At 41.6% G+C, this 18235-nt stretch overlaps 1 protein-coding gene across 2 annotated transcripts in view; it reads right to left on the reverse strand.

Annotated features, from left to right (window-relative positions):
• The window catches only part of LOC110064358 (uncharacterized), a 59067-nt gene that overhangs the window by 26664 nt on the left and 14168 nt on the right, over nucleotides 1–18235 (reverse strand). For both annotated transcript variants that reach the window (XM_089293932.1, XM_089293931.1), the window contains exons 15-45: nucleotides 17924–18205; nucleotides 17423–17661; nucleotides 16994–17072; nucleotides 16747–16890; nucleotides 16027–16206; nucleotides 15758–15850; nucleotides 15253–15437; nucleotides 14587–14752; nucleotides 13766–13906; nucleotides 13430–13552; nucleotides 13090–13217; nucleotides 12850–12934; nucleotides 12326–12475; nucleotides 12126–12187; nucleotides 11557–11776; nucleotides 11015–11168; nucleotides 10455–10618; nucleotides 9751–9951; nucleotides 8598–8663; nucleotides 8115–8258; nucleotides 7517–7652; nucleotides 6701–6844; nucleotides 6452–6603; nucleotides 5683–5973; nucleotides 4848–5516; nucleotides 4625–4754; nucleotides 3731–4396; nucleotides 2827–3126; nucleotides 1912–2030; nucleotides 1223–1380; nucleotides 199–322 (exon numbers count right to left, since the gene is read on the reverse strand). In XM_089293932.1, the coding sequence (XP_089150058.1) occupies nucleotides 199–322; nucleotides 1223–1380; nucleotides 1912–2030; nucleotides 2827–3126; nucleotides 3731–4396; nucleotides 4625–4754; nucleotides 4848–5516; nucleotides 5683–5973; nucleotides 6452–6603; nucleotides 6701–6844; nucleotides 7517–7652; nucleotides 8115–8258; nucleotides 8598–8663; nucleotides 9751–9951; nucleotides 10455–10618; nucleotides 11015–11168; nucleotides 11557–11776; nucleotides 12126–12187; nucleotides 12326–12475; nucleotides 12850–12934; nucleotides 13090–13217; nucleotides 13430–13552; nucleotides 13766–13906; nucleotides 14587–14752; nucleotides 15253–15437; nucleotides 15758–15850; nucleotides 16027–16206; nucleotides 16747–16890; nucleotides 16994–17072; nucleotides 17423–17661; nucleotides 17924–18205 (5895 nt within the window). The remainder of the gene's footprint in view (nucleotides 1–198; nucleotides 323–1222; nucleotides 1381–1911; nucleotides 2031–2826; nucleotides 3127–3730; nucleotides 4397–4624; nucleotides 4755–4847; nucleotides 5517–5682; nucleotides 5974–6451; nucleotides 6604–6700; nucleotides 6845–7516; nucleotides 7653–8114; nucleotides 8259–8597; nucleotides 8664–9750; nucleotides 9952–10454; nucleotides 10619–11014; nucleotides 11169–11556; nucleotides 11777–12125; nucleotides 12188–12325; nucleotides 12476–12849; nucleotides 12935–13089; nucleotides 13218–13429; nucleotides 13553–13765; nucleotides 13907–14586; nucleotides 14753–15252; nucleotides 15438–15757; nucleotides 15851–16026; nucleotides 16207–16746; nucleotides 16891–16993; nucleotides 17073–17422; nucleotides 17662–17923; nucleotides 18206–18235) is intronic.

Genomic DNA, 18235 nt, shown 5'->3' on the forward strand with positions numbered 1-18235 from the left:
ATGCCTCAATCCGTTTCGTGTGCACGCACCAGCTTACGCACTGGCCCTGCAACATGCGTCCTATCCGTACACTCGACGGGGCTTGTTCCTGTGTTATGTCCCCCTCCCCCCCAAAAAAAATGTCTCCTAGTATGTGCCGACCTTAATGGGAGGTAGCTGAACATGTGTTTTAAGAGTTTATCGCGCCGTAAACTTTACCGTGCCATCCAAGTGAAGCCATTTCATCAAAGGTTTTCCAGTGACCTTGCTTTCTGTCTCCTGAACACGAAGTTGCCGAGCTTGTCGTCGTAACAACACAGTCAACACTCCGTCACGCCACTCCCTAGACAAACAATCCAAAACCCTGACATTACATGTAAATTCAATCTAAGAGCCTCAGGAGTTAGAGAGCTCGAAATTGGTCACTGTCTTCATGGGCAACACACCTCTGACACTATCTCTTAATATCCGTCAAGACACCTTCGGTTTTTAAGGATGTTTTACACAAATTTACAACTTCTGGGCAAAGATCAGTGCCCCCTCCCTGCCTTAACCCTACCAAGAAAAAAATCGATACGTGGATTCAGTTACCACAGACCCAGTCCTACGTGTATCTCAACATGAATTTGAAGTAGTACAAGAAAACTTGGAATTCTTTTCCGAGTAAGCCTTTGTCACAGACAGAAAAAAAAGTCCTGATAATATTAGAAAGTGTCATTTCTATAAATTAATAAAGATGGTGAATTTTAAGCTCGGTAATGAAATGTGAAGGTGAATTAATCAACATGACACGAGCGTGGGACAAAGAAAAATTCTGAGTCCCCGACAGAAATCGAAACATGACCTCCTGAACACCGGGCGGGCGCTCTATCCACTGAGCTACGAGAACTCATGGAAAGCGAGGTCATTTAACTGAGTTCATATATGACAGGTGTCCTGCATACTGCTAGGATCAACGCTATCGAAGTCATCGTGAGTAGTGATAAATTAATAACGATGGTGAATTTTAAGCTCGGTAATGAAATGTGAAGGTGAATTAATCGATATGACACGAGCGTGGGACAAAGAAAAAATCTGAGTTCCCGACAGGAATCGAACCCATGACCTCCCGTTGCGTTGATCCTAGCAGTATGCAAGACACCTGTCCTATATTGCCATTGATGAACACTACATATGTGCTGTCGGAGGGCCAAAGTGGAAAGGAAACAAGTCCATATAACTTCTCCTTGTGTTTGTTACAAACCTGGTATCAGGGTCTACATATCCCAGCAGTTCCTCAGACTCCACTGCCTCTGTACACACTATGTCTGTCTTCACCAGGTGTCCCATCTCTCTGTGAGCCGCGCCCAGGGTCCTGATGCACTCGGTCTTTCCACATCCACTAGGACCAGTAATACACACCTAACAAAACAGAAGTGGTTCGCGTGAATCTAGACTTAAAACTTTTTATTATATGACTGAACTGGTCCGCGAAGATAAGGTCGGAATTTTGAAATACGGACCGCTAAGATGCACCGCACAAGACCTATTTTCGGCGAATTACTTTTTAAGTTCATTGTACAAAACAGTTTTGTAAAGTTGACATTTTTTTACCGTGGAGGACGATTTTAGTTAAATGTTGACAAAAGCGACGTTAAAAACGTAAATAAATGCTTACTTTTCCTGCGCGTGTTTACCGAAAATGGATTGCGGCGACGCATCAATTTATCATCAGATTAAAAAGAACCATTATAATAAATAGTTTATTGAAATAGCTTGTTCGGTCAGTAGTGGAGAAATACTGGTCTTATTCTTTTTTACAAGTTTATGGACCTCGCCTACGGCTGCAAACCGGCAAAAGAACCCAACCAATATTTCTCCAATAAGGACCGAACGCTAGTTCAATAACATATATGTACTGGCGTGCTCGTTCTTGGTTCTTACAAAACTCACCAGCTTATGCGCTTTAACAAGTTCTGCCAGCTGAGCCACTCTGGCTTGAAAGGCGGCACCTGGCTGCAATCCAAGTTTACCTGTGGCTACTTTAATAGCTGACTGCATATCACTCAGCACTGAAATAACAGAAACGATTGTTATGCTAAGAGCGCCCACATTGAGAACAGTTTAATAGTTGAAATGGTCACCCTGTCCATTTTTTTTCAACTATTATTACCATTATTCTGACTAATGTTTCATTTTTTGGCAGTCATTAGAAAACCTCTCTATTTAAACCTTTTCGCATAGTATAGTTATAGTTAAAGATATCTTCGTACTTTTCTTGAGTAACCAATGCAGAAAACAAAACGACCTTTTTTCTTTTAAATCAAATTTGAGAGTCAACTGTAGTCAATTTGTAGTCAACTGGAGTCTTCCTCGACCTCACAGGGGATATGTCACTATGATCACGTCAAGTCGAACGAATAATAGTTCATCGAAATGAAAGTTTACCACGTTAGAAAACCACCAAAACAATAAAACGAGAAGAAAGAGGTTGGCTTAAATGAGAAAGATTTAGCAAGACTGCCAATAACAAATTTTAAAAATTACGGCAAGGCTTCTTTTCCAGCCGCCCTTCTTTGTGAGTAATTCCTATTCTCCTAACGTTTCCTTCTTTACCAAGCTGTCTTTTCTTAGTTTATAATTGTGTTCCTAACGCATTCATAAACAAAGCAAAAGACAGTGCCCCACCCCCCTCGTCACCAAGTAGCCTCCAAGTTGACAGTGCCACCCCCCGTCACTAATTAGCCTCCAAGCTGGCATTCCTGCTAATGCAATAACACTCTCTCCAAGCCTGGCATTCCCACAGTTGCAATCCATGCACATTAGCAATTGAAGTAAACGGCCTGCTACATTAGGCATTCTACATACCTTCCACATTATCACCACTGGGCTCACCAGGAGCCTTGGAAAGCACAGGAATCTCGTCCAAATTGCTCACTTGATCATTCATCTGCATCTTGTTACCTTGTGAACCGTAACTTTCAAATATCATTGGCACCTGTACATTAGGGAACAGGTCTGCCAACAATGTTGCGAACATGACAGCATCACTGCTGTCCAATCCCGGCATGTACGTGTCTCTTAAGGCTAGTACCACAGCGTGCTCTTCCACTTTAAGCACGTCACGTGGATCGGGTGCGTCTTCACTGTCCACTGGTGCAAGGTGTTCTACGTTACAAGAACAATAAAGCACATGATGAGATTTCAAAAGACAGTGACTTCATTCACGAAGAAACAAGACGTGCACATGACGAGATTTATCAAAAAGACAGTAACTTCATTCACGAAGAAACAGGACAAAAACATTATGAGATATATAAAGACAGTAACTTAATTCAAAGCAAACAACACATCAGTCAGTCTGACTGAGGAGCTGCTCCAGTAAACAAAACTATGTCATACAACTATTGTACGTCTGAAGTAGTTTCCCTTATAGTCCCTGTATGGTGCCCGTCTTAATTGATAGAATCAAAAACACAGAACTTAAAAGAGATGCTATTCTCAGTGAGAACAATCGTCCATAAAAATAAAAATTTAATAACCGTGACGCTTTACGGGTCAAACACGTCACAATTACTATTTCACGTACTATCAGAAATTAGGAAAGAAATTTACTTGAGTTTGGAGAGCTGTGCGAGAAGCATATGATAGAATTAGATGTTAACGAGATTTCTATCTGCTTTCTTACAATATCATAATCTGAACAGAAGTGTACCGACCATTTCCTCTGCAAAAATGCGCAACGCTCAAGCTATTAGGTAACAGCTCTTACCGTCTTGTCTGAGTGCTTCAAGTGGGGCATTCACAGCAGCAACAGCATCTGTAGGAGATTCAGCGCGCTCTGGGACATCTTTCTCCTCGCGCGAAGGTCCTCTTTGCTCAGGTGCCGAAACCTGAAGCTCGACAGAGCTCGTGCCCAAGTGGGACCCTGCATCTTCAATCATTCTTTTAAGGGAATGGGCTCCCCAGCCGGTGCATTTAAGCAGACACAAAGAAAGGTCTCCAGAGAGAGATTTGGACGAGTTTGGAAGCAGCTTTAGACAAAGTCCTCTTAGGGTAACAATCTTGGATGCCAGAGAAGAAACCTGCGTGAAGCCCTGGCTTAAGAGCCACACTTGAAGAATCACCTGCAAATCGGGACCCACGAGTGCTACAGGACGGAACATTTCCCAAAGATCCACTGGAAGATATAAAGCAGATGACTTGAAGGACGGAAAGAAACCAACAGACGGGTCGTACGCTGTCTTGTGTTGACTGCCAGAGGGGTCTAGTGTCCCAAAGCATGCACCTTGAGGGGCCAACGATATTTCATCATCTTGTAACACGACAGTGGTCTTGCTAGCTTTCAAACCATCAAGAACAACTGTTACAAGCTGTGTTAGAACTGACAGAACAGGAGACGGGATAGTCGAGATGTTATTGAGGCACACCCAGGCACCTTAAGAGGAAGGCAACAGGTTAGTAAAAGGACTGTTAATCTCACAAGATGTTATTCGACAACAAATGACATAAGTTTCTTTCACCAGGCTTTCATAGAAAGAGGCATCGTAGCAATCTCTGCAAAATATAGTTTATATAGTTTATTTCTTGCTTAGTGCGCAAGGCAGACGATGTTTTTTTTGTAATTTGTAACATGTTTCTGATACATAACGGCTAATAAACTCACCAGAACAAGCAAGACCTCTGAAGATGTCTATTAAAGTCTCTCGATTCGTTGACGTGGAACAATTGAACGAATACAAAGGGTTGCCCAGGATTTTGGCTAGTTCAGCCACAGTTTCTGTCTTACCAGTTCCCTATAATAAGAAATTAGTCACCAGGATAAATCTTTATATAATCTCCATTTGACTTTTCAACAAATTTTACTTGTAATCAAATACATTACTTACAAACTCGCCGGTACAGACGCCAACCATTTTATTCTTGACAGCTTGTGCAAGCCCCACATAGCACTTATCCGTCAGAGGACTAAGAACCAATCTGGATGCGGTACCCTGGTACTCAAATCCGTAATCAAACACCATGTCCAAGATGTCTACTTTGCAGGCCTGCTGTTCTTCTTCCCAGCGGCAACGCGCATGACGCTGCCAATCAAAGTTGTCAATGGGGTTCTTGAGCACCTCCCATTCCTCACGGTGATCTATCAGCCTTTGTACCAAGTTCCTCTCGTGTGACAACATTGCGATGATGTTACTGATCTTTTGAATCTGACTTGGAAACAACAGCATCTTGTTAGTGCCCTGTCCTTCAGTGACCTCTTGTTCAGGAAGCTCCTTTGGTTTCTGGGACACCCCTGAGATGTTTGACGTCACTTCAGCATCAGCCACCGCGGCCGTACCAGGCCGCCCTTGACTGGCACTAGTATTACGGCTCATTCTCCTCATGGCAGCTTCCTCTGTGTCATCATCACTGTTCACACCACTGTCATAGCCATCATCGCCACCTTGTGCTTTGCTTTCCTTGTCAGCACCTTTCAACATCATCGCTGTGGCTTCCAATATGGCGGTCAACTTGTCGTAGACTTCCTTTAGAGCTTCTTTGTTCTCACCACTTGCCACCTGAAATAAAATTATCAATCATGATAACCCAGACGCCAGCCATCTAAGCTTAGCTACATCGTAGTTACGCATAGCACACTACCCGTCAATGGAACGGCGTTCCTAAGCTTCTTAGCATAACGACTTGCAATCTCCAATACTAATCACATATTTTAGAAGGATGTACCTGCTTGAGCGATTTGTCGATCTTCTTACAAAGTTCAATTTGAGTGGCCAGCAAAACCACCTCAGAACAGTTGTCCAGTGTGAACGATTTCTCCACCCTACCCATGCTGCCAGCTGTGCGTGGGGGCTCTTCAGGAACGACCGCGCCCTCACCACCCTCACCATAGGGAGTCGAAGTTCTTTCAGGCTGGGCGGGGCTAAGCACAGAAGTCAGTTGATCTAAGAGGGTTTGCTTCAGAGAACTGATCAGGCCAGGCAACCAGTTATCAATTGGACCTTCACACGGTACAGGCTAGAATGGAATGAACGTATTAACCAATAATTGGAGAAAAAAAGTGTGCTCCTTGGGTGAGGGTCTGCATTTTGGTACAGTTAAACCCGTAAATTAGGCCACTGTTGGGACTAACGAAATTCGCCACATTATCGGGCCAATCAACACGTTAATTAAGACGAAAGTATACGAGTTACGAGACAAACAAGTGTCAGCAACAAGGTGCCTCTCTTCGTGATTTTGTGGGAATCTGTAAAGCAGGATTAGACTGTAAAATAAATATTCTCTCGGTCTTAAATTATCTCTCTTTCTAGCATCGCCAAGATGGAGCCAAAACTTCCAAATTACAGACTACTTACTCCAAAACAACTTTAGCTATAAACCAGATATATGTTATGTGCACGATTCTACAATATAACCTGAAGGTTAAATTGAATATCGATACAAAAAGCCAGCCAAAACACAAAAGATAAAGAAACCAATTACCGACATCGTTTACCTGTTTAAGCATGAGTTGTTCCCCATGTGAACTGACAACAGAAGTGATGTTAAAATAAATTTGTCCCTCGTTTTCAAGCTCTTCGTAAACAAGGGCTCCAAGGTTTTCCAGCACTTTTGGTAAATAAGGATTCACGAGAGCTGGATCGTAACCTAAAAGACAACGACAAAGACAATTACATCTCTTAAGAATGGTGAAATTTCTTACAAATGAAAGGTGAATATATTCGACCTAGAACAAGTGACACACCATTGCATACAACATGAAGTACATCTTCCGTGGAGAGGAAGTAAAAGCGTGGGAATTTCTGTCGTCGTCTTTCCAAATGATTAAGAAGAGATTTCCAGCACTGTTGCAGATTCATGTTCAGCTTCTCTAGTTTGGCCTGGATGTCTGTGAAAAATGAGTCAAGCAAAAAGATTAAGTGACAATGGATTTAATTTTAAATGATATTCTCTGAGCTTGTACTCGCATTTCCTGCGAGGCGGTCCCGGCGACGCTGATTTCCCTTTTGTTAAGGTCAATGCCATTTTTAGCGGTCCATGCCATAATTGGTTACCATACTTTTCGGAATGGACGAAGCCATACTTCCTCTAATTTGGGCCTGATCTAGGTCGAAACTGATTATAATTTGGTGATAGACTACTACGCACACCTTTTATAATTAAATTTTGCGGAGATTTCGAGGATCAACCAGGTGTTGGAGTGGTAAGAGAGGGATGTTATCATGCGAGAGGTTCTAGGTTCAATATTGGGTGGTGGCATATAACTTTTCTTTTTCCTTAATTTAGTAGAAAAAAAGGTACTTTTTAGTGTCGCGAAAGTGGCAACGAAAGGGAAAAGTGCGCCCGCGGCATTATTAAGGGGTAACAGACAGACACAGTTGGCAACTGTGAACTGATTTTCCTCTGCTTGGCATTTCCACCGATTAAACCAGTCATTTTCTACATCGGCAAATGCGTCTGTTTGAGAGAAGAACGCCTTTCTCCCAACAATAGCTCTGACCAAAAAAAACGATGAACAATAGATGGCAACACATCTACGAACTTTTAACCGTAGACCTACTTATCCTTGAGCAAGCCTGCAACACGTTTGGATTCTTTTCTGTGGCTCTCATCAAGATTCTGAAGTCCCGGTTTACAGCAGAAAAGAGGTTCGTTTCATGGGGCATGGCAATGCGAAGGTCTAGGCTGGAAAACACCTAAACAGAAGGCAAAGAAGGAAAAAGTTGAAATGAAGTTTCTACCTTGATGATCACCACACAGATATGTTGTATACTCTTTTAGTTCAGTACCAAACCGAATCAGCAATAAAGAGCTCAAAAACAGACAATTTTTCACTTATGGAGGTAAGCGAAACAAGTCTTAGATTCCAACTTCAACCTTTGCAGGAATTTAGTAAAGTTGGGTGTTGTTTTAATGTTTTTTGCCCAAAACGACCGGAGTTTGACATTTACATCTGATGGGTTTACACGATGCTTAACTACTAACAACTAAATTTTGGCCTCATTCTAGAAAACTGCCTTGTATGCACCTAATATGTGGCCATAAAGAGCTTGCACTAATCCCAATTCTTCCGTAGTCAATGCTTTAGTGACACCATGCTACATCGACGCAGAACACCCTTTATCGATCTTAAATATTTAGTGATCATAACAACTTACATCTTCTAACTCTATCCACTTTTCCTGTACGTCAAGCCACACCGTCAACACAGCCTCTATGGTCTGCAGTCTCTTCTGCCATTTCATGATGTCATCAGCAAATGAACCAGCGGCACTGCCACTGAGCATGTTCTGTAGCGACACCTGAACAGAAGTAGTAACATAGTTTGAGCACCGTTTGCGCGACAGGCGCGGACGTTTTCTGCTCAATGCAAATAAATAAAAGTGGGGTCCACTACCTGCAAGTTTCAAAACTGAACTTCATCTTCGTTTCGCTTATTAGTGTGTATTTTAGAATACATGGTCCTCAAGGGGCGGTGGGGGAGGGGGGAGTAACTCGCTGAAAATTTTCAGAGTAGCAGAGATTCGCCCAAAAAGTAAAGCAAAGTGAAATGTTATCTGACAAAAACTCAACTATTTTTCTCTTTTCCTCGTTTGATACTTTCATTTGCCTCTTTCATTTGACAATACAATACCCCCTACCTGATGATCCTCAAGTTCTTCAAAGATTGGCTCACATTTGTCCAGTAAACAGATTGGACCAGCATCCTGCAGAGCAAATAATAATTCGAGTGTACAAAGAACAGATAAAGCCAATGCTTAAAGCAAATTTTTGCCAGAAACCTTTCACTGATAAGCATTTTGCGAGAGAAAGCTAGACTGCTTCGTATATGAAATGCTTAGTCTCAAGGAATTTAAACCAACTCTTAATACTTGGTCAGACTCGATCGAGGCAAAAATGTTTATCTAAGTATTGTTTTTGTAACTGTCCTTTGAACCTAAACAGGAAATATTCTTTATGTATTTTATTATGTTTTATTACTATTATTTCTCCATTATTCTCACTTTTCCTTGTCACTTTATTATTTTTTCTTGCCAACTTGTGTTTTATGCATATTTAGGTATAGTTCTTTAGGCACAAACTCAGGCCTTCGCATTTCGAAACTTGGCAATGCAATGATATCTTCAAGATGTCGAAACGTTGCTTATAACTTTCGCTTATTCTCACATTGTCCCATAACCAAATATAAAACATATCGACATCCGCGCCAACCATTTTGAAACACAACATTACACAAGGAGTAAACTGTTCAGTCTTTTTATTCCAGTGGAAAAGTTGCACGCCCTATAACTCTTACTAACCGAGCTCGAGTTCTGTACTGTAAGTTGCGGACCGAGTTTTTTCCCCTTCAATAAATCGACGGAGAAAAAAAAAGAGGATCCGTAACTTACCGTACGGACCGAGAAGACGAGGTTAGTAAGATATTTATTATATCTCTACTGTGTGTCTGACAGGTTCGAGAACGATTCTATTCATGCGAAACGGCTTCAAATTTCTGAAGCACGTCGAAAGCAAAACGAGTCAATTTGAAATCGTTGTTAAGTCATTAGCACGTTTTAATACACAATTTAAAGTAAAAAACATTTTTAACTTTTACTCGCTATAAAAGTTAAGAACACTTGGTGATAAATCGCGAAACCTTTAGGCACCAAAAACAGCTTTAAATTTAAGCGGGCCGTGCAACAGAGTACGGTGAGCTAAAATAACCAATCACAGTGTGCGTAGTAACTGAGAGATATAATAAACAACAATTAAAGCAAAAGCAATATCTGCAAGAAAGTGAAGAAATATTACCTGAGTAAGGTTCATAAGCGAATGCGAGAAAGTAGTCGAGCCTGCCACAGAAGCTTTCCTTGTCTTGAGGCTGCCACCAGCTCCATCTTTGACGCTGAAGCCTCCGCCACTGCCATGACTTGTCACTGACACCCGACTGGACAGACCGCGGGGACCATGCATGTTCATCTCTGAGTCGTTACCAAACTCACTGCCAGGAGTCTGGGGAGAGAAAGAACCCAGTATCAGGAGCATGTTCTCTCATTTGAGTTACTCTAGTATCAGAGATAATTTAAAAATATATATATATATTCAAAATATACTTGCTAGCGAAAAAAGCTTGAAAGTGTTCGTATTGAGCACAAATTCCAAATTCACAAGAAAAAGTCTAGAAAATGGAAACGGAGAGTCCTTGATTTTTCACATAATTTTCACCTTCTGAAAGACATTCTTTAAAAAAAATAGGCCCCCAACCTTAGCATGATAAGCTGGGAAAAGGGAAACGTCTTCAAACGGAAAAAGAGACATCTTACCGTATTTGCGTATTTTAAGTATTCAAAAAAAACGATCGTAAACCACAACGTGTTCATTCGAATGTAAAGAAGTTTCCCTCGAAAAAATTACGGTCTTTAGAAGACCATAACCGACAAAGACGCAGGCATTCATCTGACATAATGAGCTGTCTAACTAACAACCATCACGTCTTTAAAATGTGCCATATTTACATCTTGAGTTGGAGCAGTGGCTGATGAAGGGCCCTTCATTCTGGTGTGCGTCCTGAGTTCAAAGATCTTACTCAGCCACACTTCTTCATAAGTCTTCAGTGAGCTCTCAATGGCCACATCTTTCGCAGCCCTTTGGATTATGGACCGGACCTCTTCAGCATGGTCTGCAAAAATACATTACATACACTGTCAAGTTTAAACCTCAAATCAAATGAAGCAGCTCCATCTTTGCAGACTATGAACAAAAGCTAGTGTGTGAACTATACGTTCACGGAGTACCGTCTGTTTCCATAAAAATCGACTGGTAAAAAAACGTATAGCTATGAGATCTATAGCACCAAATCTGAGACTACTCGTTCCTTACTGCAGAGCAGCTGCTGGAAAATGTCGCTTAATTTAGTCCCTTTCAATGCTTCGGCCAAATCGCGAAATCCAAGTTCCGGCGAAATTTGCCTTCTCCATTTTCGCGCGATTAACTTCTCACACATAAAAGTAGCCATAACTTATGTTATTGTCATGTTTTCCAAAAACGTTTTGTTGCGAGTCATCAAGTCACTCACTGTGTAGTCCTAACTCCAGTAGCTGTCCCAAGGTCATTCTTGTCAAGCCTTCATTACTGATCTGCACAGCTCCTCCAGTTACACGAACCAACTGTTTCCAGTGGCGCGGTCGCATCGCCGAGCGACTCAGGTCATCAATAATTGGAAGGCAAGCCTGGGAATAAAAGAGGTACAAATACCGCTGTCCTATGAGACAGATATATAAACAATAGCCTCCATTTGCTGAGAAAATAGGTTCGGTTATTTGCCCGTGGACATTATATGTTCCGAGAAGCAAACAGTTTTCCGAGAGCTGTGACCTTCGACGAACAGATAATGTCCAAGGATGTTAGTAGGATACAAGTAAATAGTCTAACAAAAGAGCGATTTGTTGCATTAAATTTCATATTTGGTATTAACTAATGATCGGCTGAACTGACTAAGGCACGGAGCTTCGAGTAAATCGCACAGTTAAGTCCAAATTGATTGAGGTTCCTCAAACAGGCTCTTAAACTCTGCCCTGCTGTCAAAACCGATCGACGGACTCCTCCCATCTAACTTACCTGAATGTCGAGGATAGCATGATGCATGCCAACAAACACATCCCACTCGTGTGACTCCAACGGCAGAGCTGTGACCACATCAATCTGTGCTTCAGTAGCTTTCTTCATAAGTTTGGTGTTGATTCGCTGCCACCGGCCGCGTTTCCATTCTGTGTGTTGTTCCTGTACTGCACGCCACGTGTTCCAGACCTCACGTAAACATTCAAGATCCGAGCGTAGCCTAGGGAGAGAATTAAGTTGTTCTTCACGAGATAATAACATAGCAGAACAGTTTTCTAACAACTGAGCTACTGATATAATGATAAGGTTAAACAAAAACGGAACCATCTTGAAGCTTTCACGAAATATACTTTCTTGGCAAAATTTTAGGGAAAGAGAGGAAGACGAGCGTGAATATTGAAAATTCAATAGATTTTTCGAACGGTATCTTGATTCAAAGGTTTCTTCTCTAAAAACGGATATGTATATCTTCAAGAGAGAGATGGACTGCAACAGTGAAAGATATGAATTTGGATAAGGCGTAGATCATTTAAGGAACAAGGAATTGTGATAAGGAGAATTCAACTTACCGTGGAAGGACAGAGAAATTTACAACAGCCTTTTCGAACAGTTCTTGAAGCTCGATAAGGTCCTAATGAAAATACAATTCAGTTTAAGTCGACAACTGTACAACAATATTGACCAATCAGAGGTTGACATAAACTCAACCACGACACACAAAGTAGTTTTTTTTTTTTTTTTTTTTTTTTTTTTTTGCTGTAATTCTCACCTGGGCTTCACTCTCCATACTCTCAAGTCTCCTACCAAAAGTATCCATGATGGTGAAAGCAGTGTAAATAGCACACTTCCTGTTGAACGCCTCTGAATCAGCAAACTCACGAGCCAGAGATTCACAACGATCACCAAATGCTTTAAGCTCCTATACAAAAAAAGCAAGACCAAGCGTTTCAACAATTTTGAAAGTTCAATGCAGGTAGCCAATTTAGGCAAATATACACGTGAGACTTTGCTGTAAAGAGGTACTCGGGATGTGTGTATGAGATGGGGCCGCCGGTCTTACAGAGAAAAAAATTTCCCAATTGATTTCTGGTTGGCATATTTGCGTACCCTTATTTCACCACATTCAGAAACTTCAGAAGGTATTAAATACAAGTGCTAATAAGGATGGTTTTGTTCCGATGTTTGTATTCACAAACCCTTTGCATGATCAACATGTTTCCAAAAGACAGTTGGAATTTTCATCCATATCGTCTCCTGTGTAACGACAATGCTCCCTCATAACAAGCCAAGTACCTGTGTAACACTAGAAGCTTCAGCTTGTATCCTGGGTCCGAGGCGCTGTTTAGCTTGATTCACTTTCATTTTCAAGTTATTCCACCTGTGTTGACGAGCAAACATGTCATTTTTAGACAAAAAAAATCCCTTCAGAATGAAAACTCAAACTTGTTTGAAATCCTACAGATTAGTTCATCATTAGTCTCTTTCAAAACCATTTCATGGTTGTTGCGGCATATACGGATGTAAAGTACACACCTTTGTGGTGCTGCAGTGTAGAATTTCTCAGTCATCTCTGGTAGTTTCTGATCGTATTTTTCTAAGAGAGCGATGGTTCTCTTCATTGCTATAAACTTGCTGTCCATCTCAGCTTGCTGGGTACTAACCTGAAAGAATTGTAGCAGATCATAAGATTTTAATTGAGAAACATATCCTTCGAGCATCTGTTTCATATGCAAAATCCTTTGCATGTAAAAACATACCTGCCTTAATCCTCCCGCAGGGATTAAAAGATTGTGTAGATGAGATTATACAAGTCATAGTATGGGAGACCGTCGTCCCCTTGACTAATATGTTGCTGTTGACTTAGCGACCTCACCTCGTTAAAAACTCTCATGAGCCTCATAAACGAAGCAATGTCTTGTTCTTCTCCAGTAATGGCCTCTATTCCAGGTTCGATGCGTTTCAAGAAGGAGTCAAGGTCATTTAAAGTTGAGGACACCTGAAAACAGCATAATAAAAACGATTAAGAAATACTGCAAATGGTCTGGTACAGTCACATTTCATACACTAAATCCCAACACTGAACTTCAATTTGTTTAACATTGACAGGCAGAGAAAGAGATAGAGAAACGTTTACATTTCCTATATATCACTCGCAAAGAAATAAATTAATAGATAAATGTCAAATGATGAATGGATAGATTGACAAGACCTGGTCTGAAAGATACTTGGTGTAAACGAACATCCACTTGCTAGCATAGGTACCAAGCACTTGTTTGATGGGTCTCATGTTAACTCTCATCCAGCCAACATCACACCAGTCCTGTAGATTGTAAATTTCATCTCTTGCCGTCTAAACAGAAAGCCAACAAACATTATTAAATTATTTTTCAAGAAATGTCGAAGTTAAGTTCTAGTATTACAAGCACGGTAAACTTTTTAAAAAAACTTTGTACCTTAGGTTCCGCAATACTGAACTAACGCATTGGTTGTCTTTTTTAGAACACAGGACAACGCAAAGTGACCTTATGTGCCATTACCTCACAACAGTGATGCAACTTACGAGTAAACTTTCCACAGTAAGTCTGTTGAGGACCAGGTAAACATCCCAATCAGGTGAGGTGTCTGGCAGTCTTTTACTGACATTGTCAATAGTGCTGTTAATTCAAAAATGAGTCCCCATGGGTAGACAATCGGGAGGCGCGGTGGCCTCATGGTTAGTGCGCTCGTCTCCGGATCGAGCGGTCCGGGTTCGAGCCCTGCCCGGGGACATTGTGTTGTGTTCTTGGGCAAGACACTTTACTCTCACAGTGCCTCTCTCCACCCAGGTGTATAAATGGGTACCGGCGAACTTAATGCTGGGGGTAACCCTGCGATGGACTAGCATCCCATCCAGGGGGGAGTAGAAATACTCCTAGTCGCTTCATGCTACAGAAACCGGGATAAGCTCCGGCCTGATGGGTCACTTGGCTCGTATGCAGACTTTACCTATGGGTAGACAATGGTAAAGAAGTTAGTTCATATTGCACAAACCTGATAAATCTCAATTTCCTTGTCAAAATCATCCAAGGATGGTCCTTTTTCATCTCTGATCTCTTTAGAAGCTGTCATTTTCTTAGGGTTTAAGAATGTCTTCTCTGACAAGCCCATTGCGCCACTGGTGCTTAGAGTTGAGGCAGCAGCTGAGCTACGGTTGGACCTGTAAGTAAACAATACATGCATCTTAAATGATACACTACTACTACGCCATGTTTAATGAAACGTGTAATTAAAACATCATTTTCTATTAACTAAAGCGTCTGCCCCTTCAATCATGTTTTTGTTGTCTAACAACAGTTTACTGTATATTGTACATTGCATAGTTTCAAAAGTATTCAATGTGTTTTCTTCAGATTCACATTTTGTAATTCTAGTATTTGGTTTCTTCTTGACGAAAGTTATGTAGCACCAGTGCTCTGACCAAATGAATATAAATGAGGAAAGAAATTGTTTTGTGGCCCAGTGTGAGGTACGACGAAACGATTCGCCACTTGGCCTCCACAGTGCTCCGCACACTTTCAAGAAATCAGACATTTTCCCGAGTTTCAAAATTCATAAGTTGCTTGCAAAATGAGGATACGGGATAAGGATTTTCCTGCCAAAAAACAACACCAGCAAACACATACTCCTACAGAAATCCACAAGCCCCAAATACGTTACCTCGGATCTCGTTCTTTCTCTTTCCTGGATTTTTCAGATGTCATTGACGCTCTTGATCTTATGAGTTCAGAACGGTTCATCTTTCTTGGATGAGCCTCTATGTTGCCCGCCAGAAACTCTTCAAATGTTCGCTGTACATCTTGCATCCACAAAAATGCATACTCACGAAATGTTGCTAGGAAACTCTGTAATCAAAGTAATCATGTTTGTAATTGTCATCAATTTGATGAATAAAGATACTGTGGCACAGTTCTGATATATAAAATAACTGAGTCTGATATCACATCGGTAAAATGGTCAGTATCATGTTAGATATTTAGTCTCGCATCTCCAGCCTGGTTTGATATCTGCATTAATGAGGGCCAATACGCTGCATGGGAGGACATGCAATTCTATCTGGGAGACGTCACAACACCGCTACTCACTAGTCAGGAGTAAACGGCCAGCAGAAAGGCCCTAGTCGGATCATGATCAGCTTTCTCGCGTATCCACATAAGTTACATACCTTGCATTCAGAGGCATTTTGCTCTACCACGTCTTTTGTCTGCTTCACCAGTGTTTGTATCTCATTATCATCAGCAATGACCTGCTTGTAACTCTAAAGAAATGCCAAATACTGTCATTAGGCTGATAACAGCTAATACTATACAGGGCAGTTTCTGTTTATTGTCCTGGCTCCCCTCTTCACCTCATCTCGAACTTGACACATATATTATATACTATGAAAATTAACGTCATCAATCTGGGAAAACGACCAGGTAAGTCACATTGTACCTTTAAGTCCTCATCCAAAGGCCTCACAGAGTCTCCACGTCCCAGAAAATCGTTCAGCCATCCCTCCACACTCTCTTGCACACTAGATGAGGCAGATTTATCGTCAAGTGATGGGTTAAACAGCACTTGGGAACCAGTCAGCTCCAAACGAATGGTCAATATGGGGTGCACCTCAGCATCCTGCAATATCACATAACACGTTTACAGCAAATCTAACACTACCGTAGCATTTTTAACGTAAACGTAGAGCTCCCTGCGCCCAACCCAAAAAGCAATCTTACTCAGCCCCTTCTAATAATTCTGAGCATGGCCCATCCTAGTCTGCAGAACAGGCGTTATTTTTTTGTGTATGTTGGGCGAACAGAGGCGAAAGCGCGGCAAGCGCGAAGCGCGAGTCGCGCGCGAGGGGAAGAGCGCGAAAAAATTATTTTCGCGCTCCTCCCCTCGCGCTCGCCTCGCTTTCGCCTCGCTTTCGCCTTTGTTCGCCTAAAATACGCAAAAAAAAATTACGCCTGTTCTGTAGGCTAGGCCCATCCACCAAAAGTAAAAGAAACAGTCTTCGATACACGTTTGGGCAAATTAAGAGACCAAGAAAGTAGTTCCAATTTGAATTAAACAGGATTTTTTCCGAGACAACTGAACTTTGTAAATCCTCATCTTTTTTCCCTGCCATGGCAGATAACAGCAGAATCACAAAATCAAATCCCAAAGAACACTCGCCTGGGACATGTTGGAGAAGACAATCTGGTTCAACATTGATCGTAATGATGTGCACGTAGATGCCTTTAATCCCTCCATCACGACTCCACTGACATACTTGATGTAACTCTGCCAGGCAGGGGAGGCACGGCTGATCTGTACTGCCTGTGATGTCAGAAAGAAAAAGTTATTTGTGAGGCACGTTTTTTTCTGTGCTTTTCAGTGCTTTTGCTCACACCCTTTGAGGTCTTGAATTCATGGCCCTTACCTCAAACGTAGATTGCAACAACGCATGTATTCTATGTCCCCCTACTGTTATTGTATGCTTGTGAGCCTCATGAATCATCCTAAAAGAACAAACACAAAAATACGTAAACAAATGAAGATCTGCCGTCATGTTAAATATTCAGAAAATGAAAATTCCGTGTTCCCAGCGGGAGTAAAACGGGTCTAGGTATCGTTGGGGTGGTCTGGTTATGAGATCGTGGTAAGCAAGATTGCAAAAGGAGTAGCCTTATACGTGGTATATGTCCAGCAAATCTCCAAGGCTAAAGCTCAATGCCACAATCTAACATGTGGCGTGAAATGAAGACTTGTGTAAAGTGGATAAATGAAGATATGGATAAAAAATACATGAAACTGCATAAAATAGAGGTAACGATGTTTATTTTCCAAAGGTCTGGGTTTTGTGGCTGACCTGTGCTGTTCCTGCAATTTGTCCATTGAAAATGACTTGCTGGAGTCACGTGGACTGAAGACGTCTAACTGGCCATTCTCAGACCATGATGCAGCAACGTTGCAGATTTCTCTGAAGTTACTTTGGACCACACCCAGGTTACGATGGAGATCATCACACACCAAGTATGACGCATGCTCAACAAAATCCGCTGATTCAACTGTTTTCCATGTGTACACGTGAAGTCCTTGACCTAACAACTGATATTTAGGAAGAAAAATGGCATCAACCTTAAAGTATTAAAAGTGAGAAGTAAACAAATCATGAGCAATAGTTATTGGCATTTATTGACTGGAGTGACAATCTCTGAATTTCAACCCCACATGTAATACCAGCCATTCCCATAATTTTGTTTTCTTTGCAAGCTTCTAGCCAAATTTTAGTCCGCTAGCGTTAAGTGGTATTCATTAAACTTGTGAACGCTTTCAGACAAATTGTTACTGATAGCCATTATTTCCCTACCTCATCAATCTTGGCAAGTTTCCTCTCAAACAAAGGCTGCTCAAATTCCTTCATGTTTGTCATGACAGAATTGTAGCGAGACACAATCGTGTCAAGCCTTGTTGCAGTGGACCTCAAAAGACTGTCATCTGTTGATCTCAGCAGAACACGGGCCGGGTCAGGAAGACGGGCCAAGAATGGCTCCCCTCCCAGGTAATGCACCTCTCTTAGCAGAAGCATTAGCTCAGGGTCAAAGTTCACATGCAAAGCGGGTTTGGTTCCTTCACTCTGAGGTTCTGCAATCTGAAGTTAAGAACAGATAATATGCAGCAT

This window comes from Orbicella faveolata, unplaced genomic scaffold (assembly GCF_042242905.1).
Source record: "Orbicella faveolata isolate gen_17 unplaced genomic scaffold, um_ofav_v1 contig_25, whole genome shotgun sequence".
Taxonomy (NCBI): domain Eukaryota; kingdom Metazoa; phylum Cnidaria; class Anthozoa; order Scleractinia; family Merulinidae; genus Orbicella; species Orbicella faveolata.